Raw genomic sequence first — 13,594 nt, 5'->3', positions numbered from 1 at the left:
GTAATTAGTTCTCTCCGCTTGCTGCATGTGTGTCTGAACTCTGAACTCAGTTGTTGAGGTGAACACCTCGCCACACTGATGTCAGTCATAATATTCTGGTCTGGAGAAACGAAAGATGGAAAGGTACGTACGTTACTACTGAGCGGCGAGCCAGCGGCTTAGCTTCGGCTTACTAATAAAGTTCCAGATATGCTTATGTGAGTTCCAGAATATCCCGGCTTGGTTGGGGGGTTCCAGATTATCCCAGGAGTTACTAAGTTACGGAGTACTAGTCTAATATGTGTAATCTCCTGAGAGAAAACCTGAAACCTTCGACTCCATTCCCCTGGTGTGGCTTGTTAGATGTTTGATATTAATTGGATGTTGAGAGGATCAAATATTGATATGAGTAAATAATATTATAGACAATCATAATGGCAATGTGATGAGGCTGAGGAATTCCTCACACATCAAATTAGATACACCTTATGAACGAATGGTTATTGAGGGTGGTTAGGGAGTGTATATACATTTTTCTTTTTCCTTTTTTTTTTTTCTTTCGATGTGGATATGGGTGTGGATTCTCTTACCCCAACATGAGACAATAGAATACTAATTGTTAGCTAGCTATATTGAAATTCGCTATGGATCAGTAGTACTTGGTATTAGAGTTGATAATGTTTGGTTAATCTGATGAAGTTGATGAGAAGAGATTGAGAAAGATATGGGCAGCTGATTTTGATCTCATGATGAGCCTAGGATGCAGGCTACTGACTGACTGTATTCCTTGCTAAGACTGTGAAAATCCCTCCGGTCCAGGCCTTCTAGGGGTGATGCACCGGGGTGTCCAAAACAGTGCCAGTGGAGCAGCACACCAGCCAGTCTAGCCGGCATCTAGCTTCTGCTAGCTGGGGCACTTGGGACACACCTAGGACGAATCACATTGTTCAATTATTAGCTGCTGTTACTATCTATGGTACCGTCTGGTGGGTCGGGTACTTATCAAATCTTACCGAAACAGGGCAATTTTTCTTTTTTATTTCTTTTCTGTTTTTCCCCTGGAATCATCGTGAATGGTGGTCGCGTCAGTTTAACTTTCGGTTTCTGCTCGCGCGGGTAAAGAGAAGTCCTCCTGGCGTGAAAGTTTTGAATAGATTTCTCAGTCATCCTTCCAGTAGTACTACTGGATCTGATTGCTTTGCTTCAGAACTTTGAATGTTCACGGTTGAGACATTACATTTTCTTCAGTCTGCTAAGCTTAGAGTTTTGGCAGATGATGATTGGTATGCATTCAGCAGGAGGCATCGACTCATTAGTAATTTGATCTTCGGGGCCTAGATCTGCCCGTTGCTGGACCATGCGTGCAATCCGCCAACCAGCAACCTTCTTGTCTCGATTTCTGCAGGATCTTGAGTATGTTCGACTCAGACTTCGTAGTAGTACATACCACAACTGCCCGTCCAGATCGATCAGAAAGTATGGCGGTTGCGCGGGTGCTCACACACTGAACCCGCTGGCTGCAAGCATCTTACTATCCCAGCAGATTCGATTTAGTAGTGTCTTACCCGCGCAGTCTTACCCCGCCATTGTCCATATTCATTCGAGTCACCTTGGCTGTCTGAAATTTTCGGCGTTGCCAGTAAGACAGAAAGAGGTCTTTAATTGCAACTACTGCAATATCTACTTCGTAGTACTTTCGTGTGGTCTTTCTGACCCAGGACAAACCGACGAGGAGTCTGTACATCATTGTGTATGTTAGCCCCAATGGATGATTTCATCCAGAGTTCGACGCACAATGCAAGATCAGAAGGGTCAAGAGGAGAAACACCTATGGGGCCTACCCGCGACAGATGTAACCATGTAAGTAGCACAGCCCCCTCATCTTGAAAATTTGACCGGAAACAGCCACTCGGCATTCCCGAGGCTGTACGCGGGGGCAGTTTCATTCAACCTTGCATCTGTGATCTTGGCTCAGTGGCGGAGATCCAGCCAGGCGCATCGCGAACATTACTGTACTGTTCACGGTACAGTCAAGTGGACGCCGGATGGCCCCATTATTGTGCGGAGTCATGCTAAAGCTTCCAAGGGTCTAAGATGTCCGAGTATCCAAACTGCTCAGTTCTTGTTGTAGTTTATGTAGTTTGTTATCGCCAAGAATACGCCAGTCCATAGCCTACAATATATCGGAGTCGCGCACGTCTAGTCTCTGACGGTTGGTCGCCTAGTGATCTAGCACCTTTCTCCGTCGGCCCCTTAGAAATGGCCGCTATATTAGTCGTTATGCCGCTACTGCGCGCATTGCCTCTGGAGCGTAGAGGCTAAAGCAATGGTTCGTTGAGAACAAGCTAATGTAGCAAGCGGTTAGTGCGGTGGTGCGTGTTGACACGAGTGGCCTGCTATTCTCCTGTTCATCTCTAGGAACTTTCTTTTTGCGGCGATCGGCCCTGGTGTGTCACGTTCCCTGCGGGTTTGAACACGAGCAACATGGAAAACATGTGCGAGGTAACATCAAACATCTAGCGTTTTTGAACCCACCAGTCTCAAGAACTGCCGTGTCAGAATTGGTCACCCCAGATTTTATTTGATGAGGGCCTGTTCATCCAGGGGACAAAGGCATACCCAAATTTGTGGATGTTCCCAAGTAAAAAGCATTGATAAAATCCCTACTTGTCATCCGAATCCTTCGTGCATAAGGAGTAATATAGGCGAAGGCAATCGTAAGATAGCAATAGTACTTTGTAGCCTGATGTGCAGTGCCCACTACCTGAAGTCTAGTCAATTAGTGCGAGCATATACTTTGTAAACGTCATGGTCATGTCAATCTCCGTCGAGGCCCCGCAAGACATAAAGGTCGTGATGATCGTCGGTCTCTGCACGATGCTCACCCACTCGATGAGCAGGATTTTCGACACGGGGTATTCTAAGCAAGGTTGATGTGCTGCTTAGCAAGCACAGTACGGAGACACATGGTAGCAACTTTCTGGGTAGTGTAGGTCCAATTCGGCCCACCTAACGGAGTGCGTGGTATATCTCCGTAAGTCCGAACTAGCTTCACATTCGGACACTGAGAGCGGGCAGGACGTCAATCAGACCCATGGCGAGGCAAGCGACCAGGTATATTTGGGAGGAGGGGGGGAGCAACGAAGGCGTCCGCAACCTGCATCCATCGATTCCGTATCAAGAAGAAAGCAACTAAAAGCAATCAATTCGAGGAAGGTCTAAGAGACAAATAATATGCGGAAGCCGGGATGGCAAGAAAAGCGCAAAGTGGAGCCTCGATGCAAACAGCGGCTGCCCACTGACTCAGCGGATGTGCGTAAAAGGCAAACCGATGCCTGCATTTCCGGGCCTCCTTCGGCCGCCCATACGAGGATTTTCGGCGCTGCAGAACATCCCAAGGTCTAATTAATCAATAACTCAATCGGCGGGTGCGAAACTATGCATGCCGTACCTACATAGTACATGCAGACACGAGGAACCAGAAAAAAGGCGACCGGAGAATAAAAAAAAGCAAAGATGAGCGGGTGTAGATGGAAAGCTCTCAATCTCCGTGAGGAACGGCGCGTTATCTGTCCACTACCTTCAGGTCAGCAAGGGCCCCTAAGTTTTAACTAACTAGCAGTAGGCTCCTTTAACTAACTAGTTAGTAGACTTAGTCCAAGTTGGTCAGCTCTCATATTTAGGCTGCATTGATAGTACAATAGTCAGTTCATTGGTTCTGTTGCCTACTGCATAATCTGCCTAAACATGCGAGGCGTCAATGAAAGGATGCAGATAGGCCAGAGGTTGAAGATAACCCTCTAATTTAGCGCGAAAAGGGTCGTACTTCTTGATCAGTCCCCTTTGGCGACAGGGTAGTTGCTATCTAAGCTATCTCGAAAGCAATGCTTCAAGGAGATACGTATAGTAGATGGCATGAGCACAAAGGATTGTCACATGACGCATAGTAGTCGATGACTAATATTATGTGTGCACGCGATGGAGGGGAATTCGACATCAAAAAGTATACCACTGAGGGGCATCTGTTGGTGTCTGAAATTGCATGTACTAGAGGCAACTTACACATCAGCGCCTATACAAGAGTATTTCACAGTAGAACGAATCAAGGTCTCTGCCATTTCCCCCGCAATGAATCCACTGACTAATCGGAGACCAATGGCAGAATTCTTCAAGATGAATATCAATCTCTTGTAAAGAAGACACACTCCTACTAGAGTGGATATAGAGCCAGTCATCTGCATCTGTGTCAAGGAGCAGTATTTTCGAATCAGCCAATCATATCAATTTAAGCCATATATACCCCTCAACTACAAGACAATGACTGGAAACAAAAGAAAGAATCCGCGAGACTTGACCCGTCTCTCCGGCAAACCACTTGCTGAGACTCTCGAGCCCTCTTCAGTACTGGCAAGCAGCACCGAAGAATGGGTCACATCTCAAGACCTGGCTGAGTATGGCCTCACCTTTAAGCCAGAGGTCATCCAAGATATGACTCTCTTTCTCCTGGCCAACCCCAACATGAGCTCCACCCATCTATACCGGGCAGACATCCTCTTCGACAGCTGGGGTTCACTGCGGACACCGCAACAGAAAGAGCAGTCCTTCGCTCAGGATGGCAACAGCAATCTGGAGACCACCGAGGAGCACATGGAACCCATGACCGCAAGGGAAATTCCCAATTTCACTCTCACCAGAACGGTAGTGAGGAGACTCATCCCCAGAAACCCGAACCTAGACAGAGTCATGGACCAAACATGTCACTTCTACGAACCCATCAACGAGTCCACAGACGCCAACGAGGGATCTATCAACCGCTACCTCGCTGTCTATACCCCCCACATCACCTCCAAAGAAGACATGCCCTTCTACCACCCTCTCCTCCGTTCCCTGGCCTTCCTATACGACTACAACACCAACACATCAGACCCCTCCCCCAACCCCGGCACCATGTCCATCCACTTCCTCCTCTTCCCCAACGAACCCATCCAAAACCGTCTAGAGCGCACCCTACAAGCCCTCCTGACCATCCAAATCCGCCTCGCCCGCGGCACCCGTCTAACCGGCAAACCAGACAACGGCGGCGGCGGCAGCCAAAACCCAGTCAAAGACAACGTGATCCCACAGCACCTCGTGCAAAACACCTATACACGGCTGAAAGCAAAATACGCCGCCGAGCTGTGCCAAAATTGGGTCGAGAGCACCGAACCCTCCAAGCACGTTTTTGAGGACCTCTCAATCACCGCATTCCTCATCGAACTCTGGAGGAGCATGTACGGCGCTGTCCCAGCGGACGAGCAAACCTCCACCAACTCCCCATCTACCTTCCCCGGCTTCGTCGACGTAGCCTGCGGCAACGGCGTCCTCGTGTACGTCCTCCTCATGGAAGGTTACAAAGGCTGGGGCTTCGACGCCCGCCGACGCAAAACATGGAGTATATTTCCAGAGTCCGTGCAATCACGACTCACGGAGGAAATCTACATCCCCAAACCATTCTCCGAAACGAACCCCTCTCTGCTCCAAGAGCTGACGATAAGATCCCACACGGGGTCTTTTCCAAAGGACACATTCATTATCTCCAATCACGCAGATGAACTCACCGTCTGGACGCCCCTCATGGCTACGCTTCTTTGTCCCGAGTCGCCGTCCCCTTTTATTGCTATCCCGTGCTGCTCGCATTCGCTTTCTGGTGCGAGGTTCCGGTATCCGCCTCCTAAGGCGGGCAAGAAGAGTAAATTAAACGAGGAAGATAAAGGAGGGGAAGAAGAAGAAGAGGGTAATCCAGCATCAGGAGACCTCAAATCCCTCCGGAAGGAGAAACAGGATGCTCAGACTACGGAAGCAGGGTTCCTTAAGTCCATGTATGGATCGTTGACTGCGAAGACGATGAGTGTTGCGGAGGAAATCGGGTACGAGGTTGAGCGGACCCTGTTGCGGATTCCGAGTACGAGGAATATGGCTGTAATTGGGGGGAGGAGGCGGACGACGCAGGTGTGGAAGGGGAGGGCGAGTGGGTCTGCTGCTGCTGCTGATGGTGGTGATGGTGATGGTAATGGAGAGGAGGTCTTGGAGCGGGTTATGGATGCTGTAAGGCGGGAGTGTTCGCGTGAGGGGGGCGTTGAGGCTGCTGGGAAGATCTGGATTGAGAGGGCGAAGGGGTTGAACAAGGGGTCTGGGATGGGGAAGCAGGGTGGGCATTGAACATGCTTGTTGTGTTGTGAAAAGAAAGGAAAGAGAGGATGTTTGGAGATGAGATACCCCGTGAGCTGTTACTGAGGAATGCAAATTAGATAGAGATTTTGTGTATGTACATGGAAGAGAAAGGACATGATGATGATGTTGATTGTTGTTAATGTACATATGTATGTAACATTGTCGGTGTCTGAATCGACATCTATCGTCTATAGACACATTACAGAGCACATTTAGCTCCCATGAAATAAAGAAACCCATGAGTGAGTTGAGTGTGGTATGTATACCAAGCTAGATACAGACCCTCCCGTGAAATGAAGGACAGTACTAGCTGAAGAGAAAAATAGTCCCAAAAATAAGACAATATCAAAATTCAGTCCGCAAGCCGAACTCCTCCCATGCGATTCTATAAGCTCTAGCGGAAGAACTTCGTGCTCGACTTCCAGGAGAATCCTGCCTGAGCCATGGAACCATTGCAGGGATGATGGTCAGGACAGGATTGGAAGGGGTAGAGCAGAGAGTGGGTCAATTGTGACAGTGGCCGTGCTCTGTGAGCTCTCACTGATTGTTCGGTGCATAAAGATGTGATTTAAGAACTTTCTGACTGCTTGGTAGCGTCTCCAGATGGTGTTGGAGGCACATTAGCAGCCTTCAGGGTTGCAGATCGGGCTGCAGCTGCAGCTGCATTGTCTTTAATACGCTTGATCCTCTCCACGCGTCCTTCACCGGGAAGACTGCCCCAGACAGGCTCGACGGTATCCGCGCGCCAATTTGGCCGGTGGCTGGCGAGTGCACCACCTCTGGTAGGCAGAGAGACCATGGATGCGCCGCCGACGCCAGATTCGCCCCACATGCGGACGCGCTGGAGCTTGCGCAGTTTGGCGAGCCCATAAGCACAGACAACGATTGTAATGGCAAAGCATGTGACGGACACGGCGCCAAAGCCCAAGTCTGATTCTTCGATGAAGTTCTTCAAGTTCATTCCGTAAAGTGCGGAGAACAGGGTTCCGGTTGCGAGTCCGAGAGTTCCAATGCTGAATTTGAGGTCGAGAAGCATGAGGGAGTTGCGATTGGCATCCAGGATGGCTTTGACGCTGTATTTAAGTCAGTATCAGTTACGCAGTAACTTGAGACAATGTGGATGACTTACACTTCCTCAGTATTGCGAATTCCGGTCACTAAGTTGCCGCTGGCCTGCACAATTTCGTCGCAAACTTTGTGGTATGATTCCAGTAGCATCTCGACTTCTTGATGTTCGTGTTCCTCGCGTCGGACACCCTGCGAGTTCTCGGTAAGATACATTGCGGCCAAGTCGTCGTCTGCCTCCAGCAAGTCGTCGATGGCATCACGCACGAGGCGAGCCTTTTGTTCGAACGTGCCGAGCTTCTTAGAGTAAATAAGCAGATGTCGGAGCTTGTCGCGGTCGATGTCCTCTTCCAGAGCTCTGAGCACGCTCACGACCGGATCTCTAACACCATTGAATTCCTCCTCCAGGCCACTTGTGACACTGATCAAGACCGCTTCCAGCGCTCGGAATTCGTAAGGCAATGCACCCGTAGTCTGTCCTTGTTTCTGTTGTAGCTTTCCTTCGAGATCATACACGAATAGCGATTGCATGTATGAGTCCGTGGATCCGTACGCATCGAAAACGAGAACACGATCAGCCTTGATCAAGACTCGAAGGTGTAGGAGGTTGATGAGAATGGCGCGCGGTCGCACTAGGATATGAGGCAGAGTAGACGAGTCGATTTTCCGCAAGTCCCGAGGTAGGAGACCATACTATGCTTGAATCAGTCTTGTGTCGCTTCTTGATTTATAAAACAATTCGTAGAGCCGCCGATACTGACCTTGGCAATCAGCTCACTCTTCTTGAATTCGCCATTTACAAGAGTAACATTTCCAGTGCTGTCGAACTCGGTACATCGAAGGCGCGGCTCATTAGATGCCTTTGCCACTAATCCGCGGCCAATATTGAAGCTTCCCTCTGTTCCGTCATTGATTAATGCAGGTGGCTGGCGGAGATATGATTTGGATTCGGCAGCTTTGTTTCGCTTGAAGTCAAAGAGCCTACGCCACAAGCTCTTGCTCTTGGTGGATGAAGCGCGTGAAAACTGCGCATTAGGGAGGGAAAATGGACTCGGTGAAGAGCGTTGAGCCAGCGACGCCCGACATCGTACAGTACCGCGAGTTCTAGACGAAAGGCCGGGTAAGGGTAAGAGGCATGACTCTAGGCTCGCACGGCATGGTGCAGGGTTTAAATTTGTCCAGTCCGACGTCCTGCTCAGCGAGAAGGCGTGATGCCGATGATAAGACTGAGGATCGTTATTGAGAGACCGTCCGCAAGTAGTTGGGTTGGCTGTGAAGAAAAAGGAATCGGATTGTGATCGCAGAAACCGGAGAAGAGATGCCGATGGAGCGGAAGGCTTCATAGACGACGGAGACAGCATCTCTGCCTTGTACTATGGCTTCATCGACCAGAATGACGACCAGCACTCATCTGGATGCAAAACAAACCATATCATCGCCCATCTTTTTTCCCGCATCCAAGTTGCGCCGCTCGGACCAACGATAATCCGGCAGCGCTCGATAGTCCGGATTTGCCAGTAATTCCCTCGCTTTTCCCATGATTGTTTGATCATTGTATCTTGGAAAAGTGTATGATGAATATTGTGGCTGACTTTAACATACTACTTTGCTAGGAATACATTACTGTCATACGAACAGTCTAAAAGTCCATCGGATAATCTTGGTCTACAGTATGGTGAAGCCATATACATCCTTACGAGGATGATCGGCAGAGCTCATACCAGATATAACAAAGCCCTTCATGTAAAACTCTCAGAAAAAAAGCTTGCGTTTTCTAGTTGCAAATATCAATGACTGGTTAAAGACCCTTTTGCTTGAAGGTCTCATTGGATTGATATTACACAGGACATAACAACTGAACACGAACTTACTCTTTCTTCGTCACGTTTCACAGCCAGCCTCGCTACTGATATGCAATCTCTCCCTCGTTAACTATATTCCCTGTTCCACTTGCTATAAGATACACGACAGCGCTAGACTAATACATGCCGAGTCTTTAAAGTAAGTCTCCATTTCGACAATTGTCACATGAAGCTTATCTAATTGAGCTTGGTCTTTTCTAGAAGGCCCCACTTTGGCACCAGATCGGAAAGGCCAAAAGCTCGAACCATTGGTTACTTTCTTTGAGCCGCAGGGATGCCCCACCAGGCATTGCATTAGCAAGGTACCAGACCAAGTGGTCAAGTCTAGGGCCCTGAGAATGAGTGTAGTCAATCCTAGTAGGATGTTGATCACCTCTCTTAATATTTACTGTCGGTAGGGCGGGCTACGCTAGGAAATGCTCATATCACTGAGAATACTCATCTTGTAATAATGACCTACTAGCGTCTGAGGTCCAAGTTCCCAAATACACAAGCATTGTGTTTCCATTCATGAGACTAGGGAATTGGATCCGCTGTCAGACAGCTCCAATCTCCAGTGCATACTTTTGATCACCTGCAGGAAATGCTGACTAGAAAGAAAAACCAGACATTCACCTCCACGCACCGGATGGGAATATATGCTAAGAACAGGAAAGGATAAAGAGGCTGCACGACGGAGGTATCACACAAAATCCAACAAGTCTAAGCCACGGCAACAACACGGATGTTAGGAAAAATGAGAGTACCTTCAAGCAAGGATCACCAATCGTCATCGTCCTCCTTCTCGTCATCTATAGTTCACATTAGTACGCGTATCAATTACCATCTGGGGGTGTCTACTTACCGCTACCGCTGACCTTCTGCTTTCTCTTCGCCAGAGCGTCTTGCAAGGCACCTGCCAGGCCTCCTTGAGCAGCACCACCACTTGGGGTTGGCGCGGACGATTCGCTGGCTGAGCCAGGCACAAGGGCTCCACTCCGGTCACGCTTCTCAGTATCCTTGACCTTCCGCAGGCCACCGCCGCCCTTTCCTCCAGATGCCCGGATAGCAGCCATGAGGTCATTCCTACCACCTTCGGGTTTAGGTAAGGACGGAGCAGCTCCACCTGGAGGAGGCGGGGGCGGAGGCGCACCAGCTCCAGGAGGCGGAGGCGGCGGTGGAGGAGCACCAGCTCCTGGACATGGAGGAGGTGGTGGTGGGATTGTACTGCCTGGTGCTGGCGGAGGCGGAGGGGGTGGAGGTGGGACCGAGCTGGTAGGTGGTGGTGGGGGCGGAGGCGGCGCAGGAGGTCCGGCGCTAGGCGAAGGATGCGATGGCGGGGGTGGAGGCGGGGGAGGAGCACTTGAAACTGGCGGAGGGCGAGGCGGAGGGGGAACACTCGACGTAGGAGGCGGGGGTGGAGGAGGAGGCACGCTTGATGTAGGCGGGGGAGGAATAGGCCGGGAAGCGGAAGGCACAGGTGGGGGTGGCGGCTGCAAAGGACTTCTGGGTGGCGGAGGTGGAGGCCCCGCTGCAGAGGCATTGGGGACTTTGGGAGGTAGCTGTGGAGGTGCTGCAGGGCTCATAGTGCGTGGAGGAGGAGGGGGTGGCCCTGAAGGCCCTGGCCGACTGGGAGGTGCGGGAGGGGCAGACACCTTGCGCTCGCCCTGGAACGGCGGGGGAACGCCAAAGCGGGACTGGTTCTCATCCATTGGAGTCTTTGGAGGCCGTGGAGGAGGTGGAGGACCGGGTGTAGCATTTGACGAGGCCCGTTGGCGAGTAGGCGGCAATGGTGTGTGAGCAAATTTACCAGCATCCGCAATCGGAGGCGGCGCACGAAACCGATTCCTGGGAGGAGACGGTTCACGTTTCGAGGCAGGCTCGTCATCCGTCGTATCCATTCGAGTCCTCCGCGTCGGGGGAGGGGGCGGCGGAGCACCTCGTCGACTCCCTGTGCTGTTGCCAGTGTTCTGTGGGCTGATGGCAGCCACCTTCGGAGCAGGCGGCGCAGACGGGGGAGGTGGAGGCGGCGCCTTGCCTTTCCTTTGGTCATCGGCAGAAGGCGGGCTGGGCGTTGATGCTTGTTTCTGTTCGATATAAGACTTGATAAAATCGAAGTTCTCCGCGATCATGTCTTCGTTAATGCCCATTTGTAGGAGCTCGTCCAGTACGCCCTTGAATGCGGGGTCATTGGTGTCGAACGGCAGTTCCTTGCGTGATGGGCTGGCTGAAGGGGGAGGCGGAGGAGCTACTTGGATAGATGGAGCAGGAGGCAGTTCCGCAGGTGTCACCGGCGGGGGTACATGAGATCCTGATGACGAGCGATGGCCGAGTAAGCTGCCAAACAGCGACCGCCCAACCCCGGATTTGCCGTTGACCACCGGAGCAGGGCCCTGTCCTCGGGTAGAGGCAAAAGGCGTCTGCCGTGTCTCTTTGCTCGCATGCTTTTCTCGTTCCTGTACTTTCTTGATAAATGTCTTGGCCTCTTTCTCGTCGGCGAACGACAGTCCGGCGGGACAGTCTTCTAGTTCGAAGGAGTGGAAGAACGTGCGATCTTGGTTGTACGCGAAATTGTCGTAGATCTCTTGGTCCCAGATGACGCCCCTGTTGGCAGGCTAAATCACAGAACGGTGTTTTTCGTCAGTAACCGTCACAGTGGGTGGGTGATTTACCAGGCTGTACTCACCGATACGTCCACCAATTTCAGCCAAAATGTTCGGCCGACCAGGTCATTTGCGAGGACTGCAGCTCCCTGCAGACCAGTGTACGTCCATCTCTGGGTGTCTGGGTGAGCCACGTAGAGGCGCGCAACGGCCACCGCTAGAATTTTGTTGTCAGGCTTTGGTACAGTTCTCCTGACTGTTTCCTTGTCGTTATCGTTCAGGATTGAAGGCATAACGATGGATCGACACGCGAAGACACTGTATTAGTAGCTTGGGGGTTATGACCGGTGAGATAGAGGTGATTAGATTGCCTGCTGGAGGCGCATTGCAGGGTGTCTGGTGTAACTTGGTGAGCCCGAAGTACCAGAGGGTGGTTGCTCCTTAGGCACGGATAAGAGCTGATACGGCGCGGCAACAACGGATGTGTCTGAGACAAAGGGGGGTAGTTCGGAATTCCCAGGATTTGTGGGGTAGATGGGTGATTGAAGGGCAGCCCTAGGAACGCGAAAGAAAGGAACGAATACTAGTTAGGCTCTATCTAGAACAGAAAGGCCGTTAGAGTGTAGGATTGGTGGCCGAGCAAGTCTGGCTTTGGGGGAGGGGAGGAGGGAGAAGAGGTCAAGTAGCCGGAAGAGGAGCGTTGGCGGGAGAGAGCGACGGAGAGCCACTAAAGTCCACTAACGCCGCGGTGGGGATCCCGACGTCTCTGGAAGCAGCTGGCGCTCACTCAGCACTACAACTCTGACAGTCCCCTGAGTTATAAATGATTGTTCAAGTGTTTGTATTGTTATGAAGCACTAGAACATGCGAAATTAATTGACTCAAGGATTGTACTTCTTAAGCAAGAAAACTCGCAATTTTCCCCATTCCACAATGGTCTCGTGCGGCATCATCAAAAGACCAACAAGGGTGTCTGCATGCGACCCATATAATAACCATGATGGCATTTCTGGATTAGGCAGACATGCAAGATCCAAGGGAATCGCCTTTGACAGCATCTTATTAGTTGATCTTACCGGATCACCACCAACCATGTGAATGAAGAAATGACTGCATTGCCTCAATGGCGCGCTTCTTACTAGTACTATACTAGTAGTACTATGGTGGTACTTCCAGCCCAACCGACGTCATCGCATGTGCTGCAACTCAAAAGAACTACTTAAGGATATAGAAAGCTTACCTTCCCCGATCACTATCCTCGCTGCTATCACTAGCCTGCACTCTTCTTTCTACAGCATAAGCTCGCTGTTTCTTCCTCTCGTACTCACTACCTTCGATCATTGACCAGTTACTCCTCAAGATGCCTGTCATCCCCTCGGGTTCTGATTTCCCAGCCCAACAAGGCAACAGCGACAACAACGCTCCAAACCAAGAGCAGAGGAACTCTGATCAGGGAACTCAGAAAGCCACTATGCTTGATCACTTGTCCAAGGGTCCTCAAATCCCCGACAGTAAGTCAAGCGTTCTGCTTTTATCCCCACAACCCCTCCACATTATGGCGGTTCACTAAATTAGTATATAGGCATGCCACCCAAAGTCCCAAGGGAAGAGATCGAGGCACGCATGAAGGAATTGAATAAATAAAGGAACAAATCCTACAATATTAGTTGGGGTGTACGGTTGCTGTAATTTTATGAAGCAATGTTAAATCAATGATGTTATGCCTGTGCTCCGGTCTTCATAAGTTGTACTAGTAATCGCCCGAATATAAACGGCTAAGATTTTATACTATTGTTCCAATACACAATCTTGGAGATTTCATGATTTCAACACCACAATTACTGGCATAAATATTTGGGATAATCATGATAAAACTCCCTGTTTCCTGCACGAAGA

General features: G+C 50.3%; 4 protein-coding genes across 4 annotated transcripts; 2 read left to right on the top strand and 2 right to left on the bottom strand.

Moving 5' to 3' along the window:
* Nucleotides 1-4,026: 4,026 nt before the first annotated feature.
* On the top strand, nucleotides 4,027-6,177 carry trm44 (tRNA (uracil) methyltransferase; the record flags this gene model as incomplete). The annotated part of the gene is made up of 2 exons (XM_025709957.1): nucleotides 4,027-4,086; nucleotides 4,142-6,177. The coding sequence occupies exon 2, from the start codon at nucleotides 4,297-4,299 to the stop codon at nucleotides 6,175-6,177; it is 1,881 nt and encodes a 626-aa protein (XP_025564889.1). The 5' UTR covers nucleotides 4,027-4,086; nucleotides 4,142-4,296.
* Nucleotides 6,178-6,757: 580 nt separating this feature from the next.
* BO88DRAFT_423877 (CorA family magnesium transporter) lies at nucleotides 6,758-8,615 on the bottom strand (the record flags this gene model as incomplete). Its single annotated transcript, XM_025708693.1, has 3 exons — nucleotides 6,758-7,262; nucleotides 7,319-7,947; nucleotides 8,016-8,615. 3 exons carry the CDS (start codon nucleotides 8,613-8,615, stop codon nucleotides 6,758-6,760), a joined length of 1,734 nt encoding a protein of 577 aa, XP_025564888.1.
* Nucleotides 8,616-9,577: 962 nt separating this feature from the next.
* Nucleotides 9,578-12,424, bottom strand: BO88DRAFT_486443 (WASP family protein). The gene is made up of 3 exons (XM_025712453.1): nucleotides 11,782-12,424; nucleotides 9,961-11,710; nucleotides 9,578-9,907 (listed from the first exon to the last, which is right to left on the bottom strand). The coding sequence occupies exons 1-3, from the start codon at nucleotides 11,989-11,991 to the stop codon at nucleotides 9,876-9,878; spliced, it is 1,992 nt and encodes a 663-aa protein (XP_025564887.1). The 5' UTR covers nucleotides 11,992-12,424; the 3' UTR covers nucleotides 9,578-9,875.
* A 634-nt stretch (nucleotides 12,425-13,058) lies between these two features.
* Nucleotides 13,059-13,342, top strand: BO88DRAFT_451776 (uncharacterized protein; the record flags this gene model as incomplete). The annotated part of the gene is made up of 2 exons (XM_025710652.1): nucleotides 13,059-13,209; nucleotides 13,281-13,342. The coding sequence occupies 2 exons, from the start codon at nucleotides 13,059-13,061 to the stop codon at nucleotides 13,340-13,342; spliced, it is 213 nt and encodes a 70-aa protein (XP_025564886.1).
* Between the last annotated feature and the right edge of the window lie 252 nt (nucleotides 13,343-13,594).

The sequence above is a fragment of the Aspergillus vadensis genome (genome assembly GCF_003184925.1).
Source record: "Aspergillus vadensis CBS 113365 unplaced genomic scaffold BO88scaffold_6, whole genome shotgun sequence".
Taxonomy (NCBI): Eukaryota; Fungi; Ascomycota; class Eurotiomycetes; order Eurotiales; family Aspergillaceae; genus Aspergillus; species Aspergillus vadensis.
Note: the sequence above shows the minus strand (reverse complement) of the source record. Positions and strands in the feature narration are given on the sequence as shown.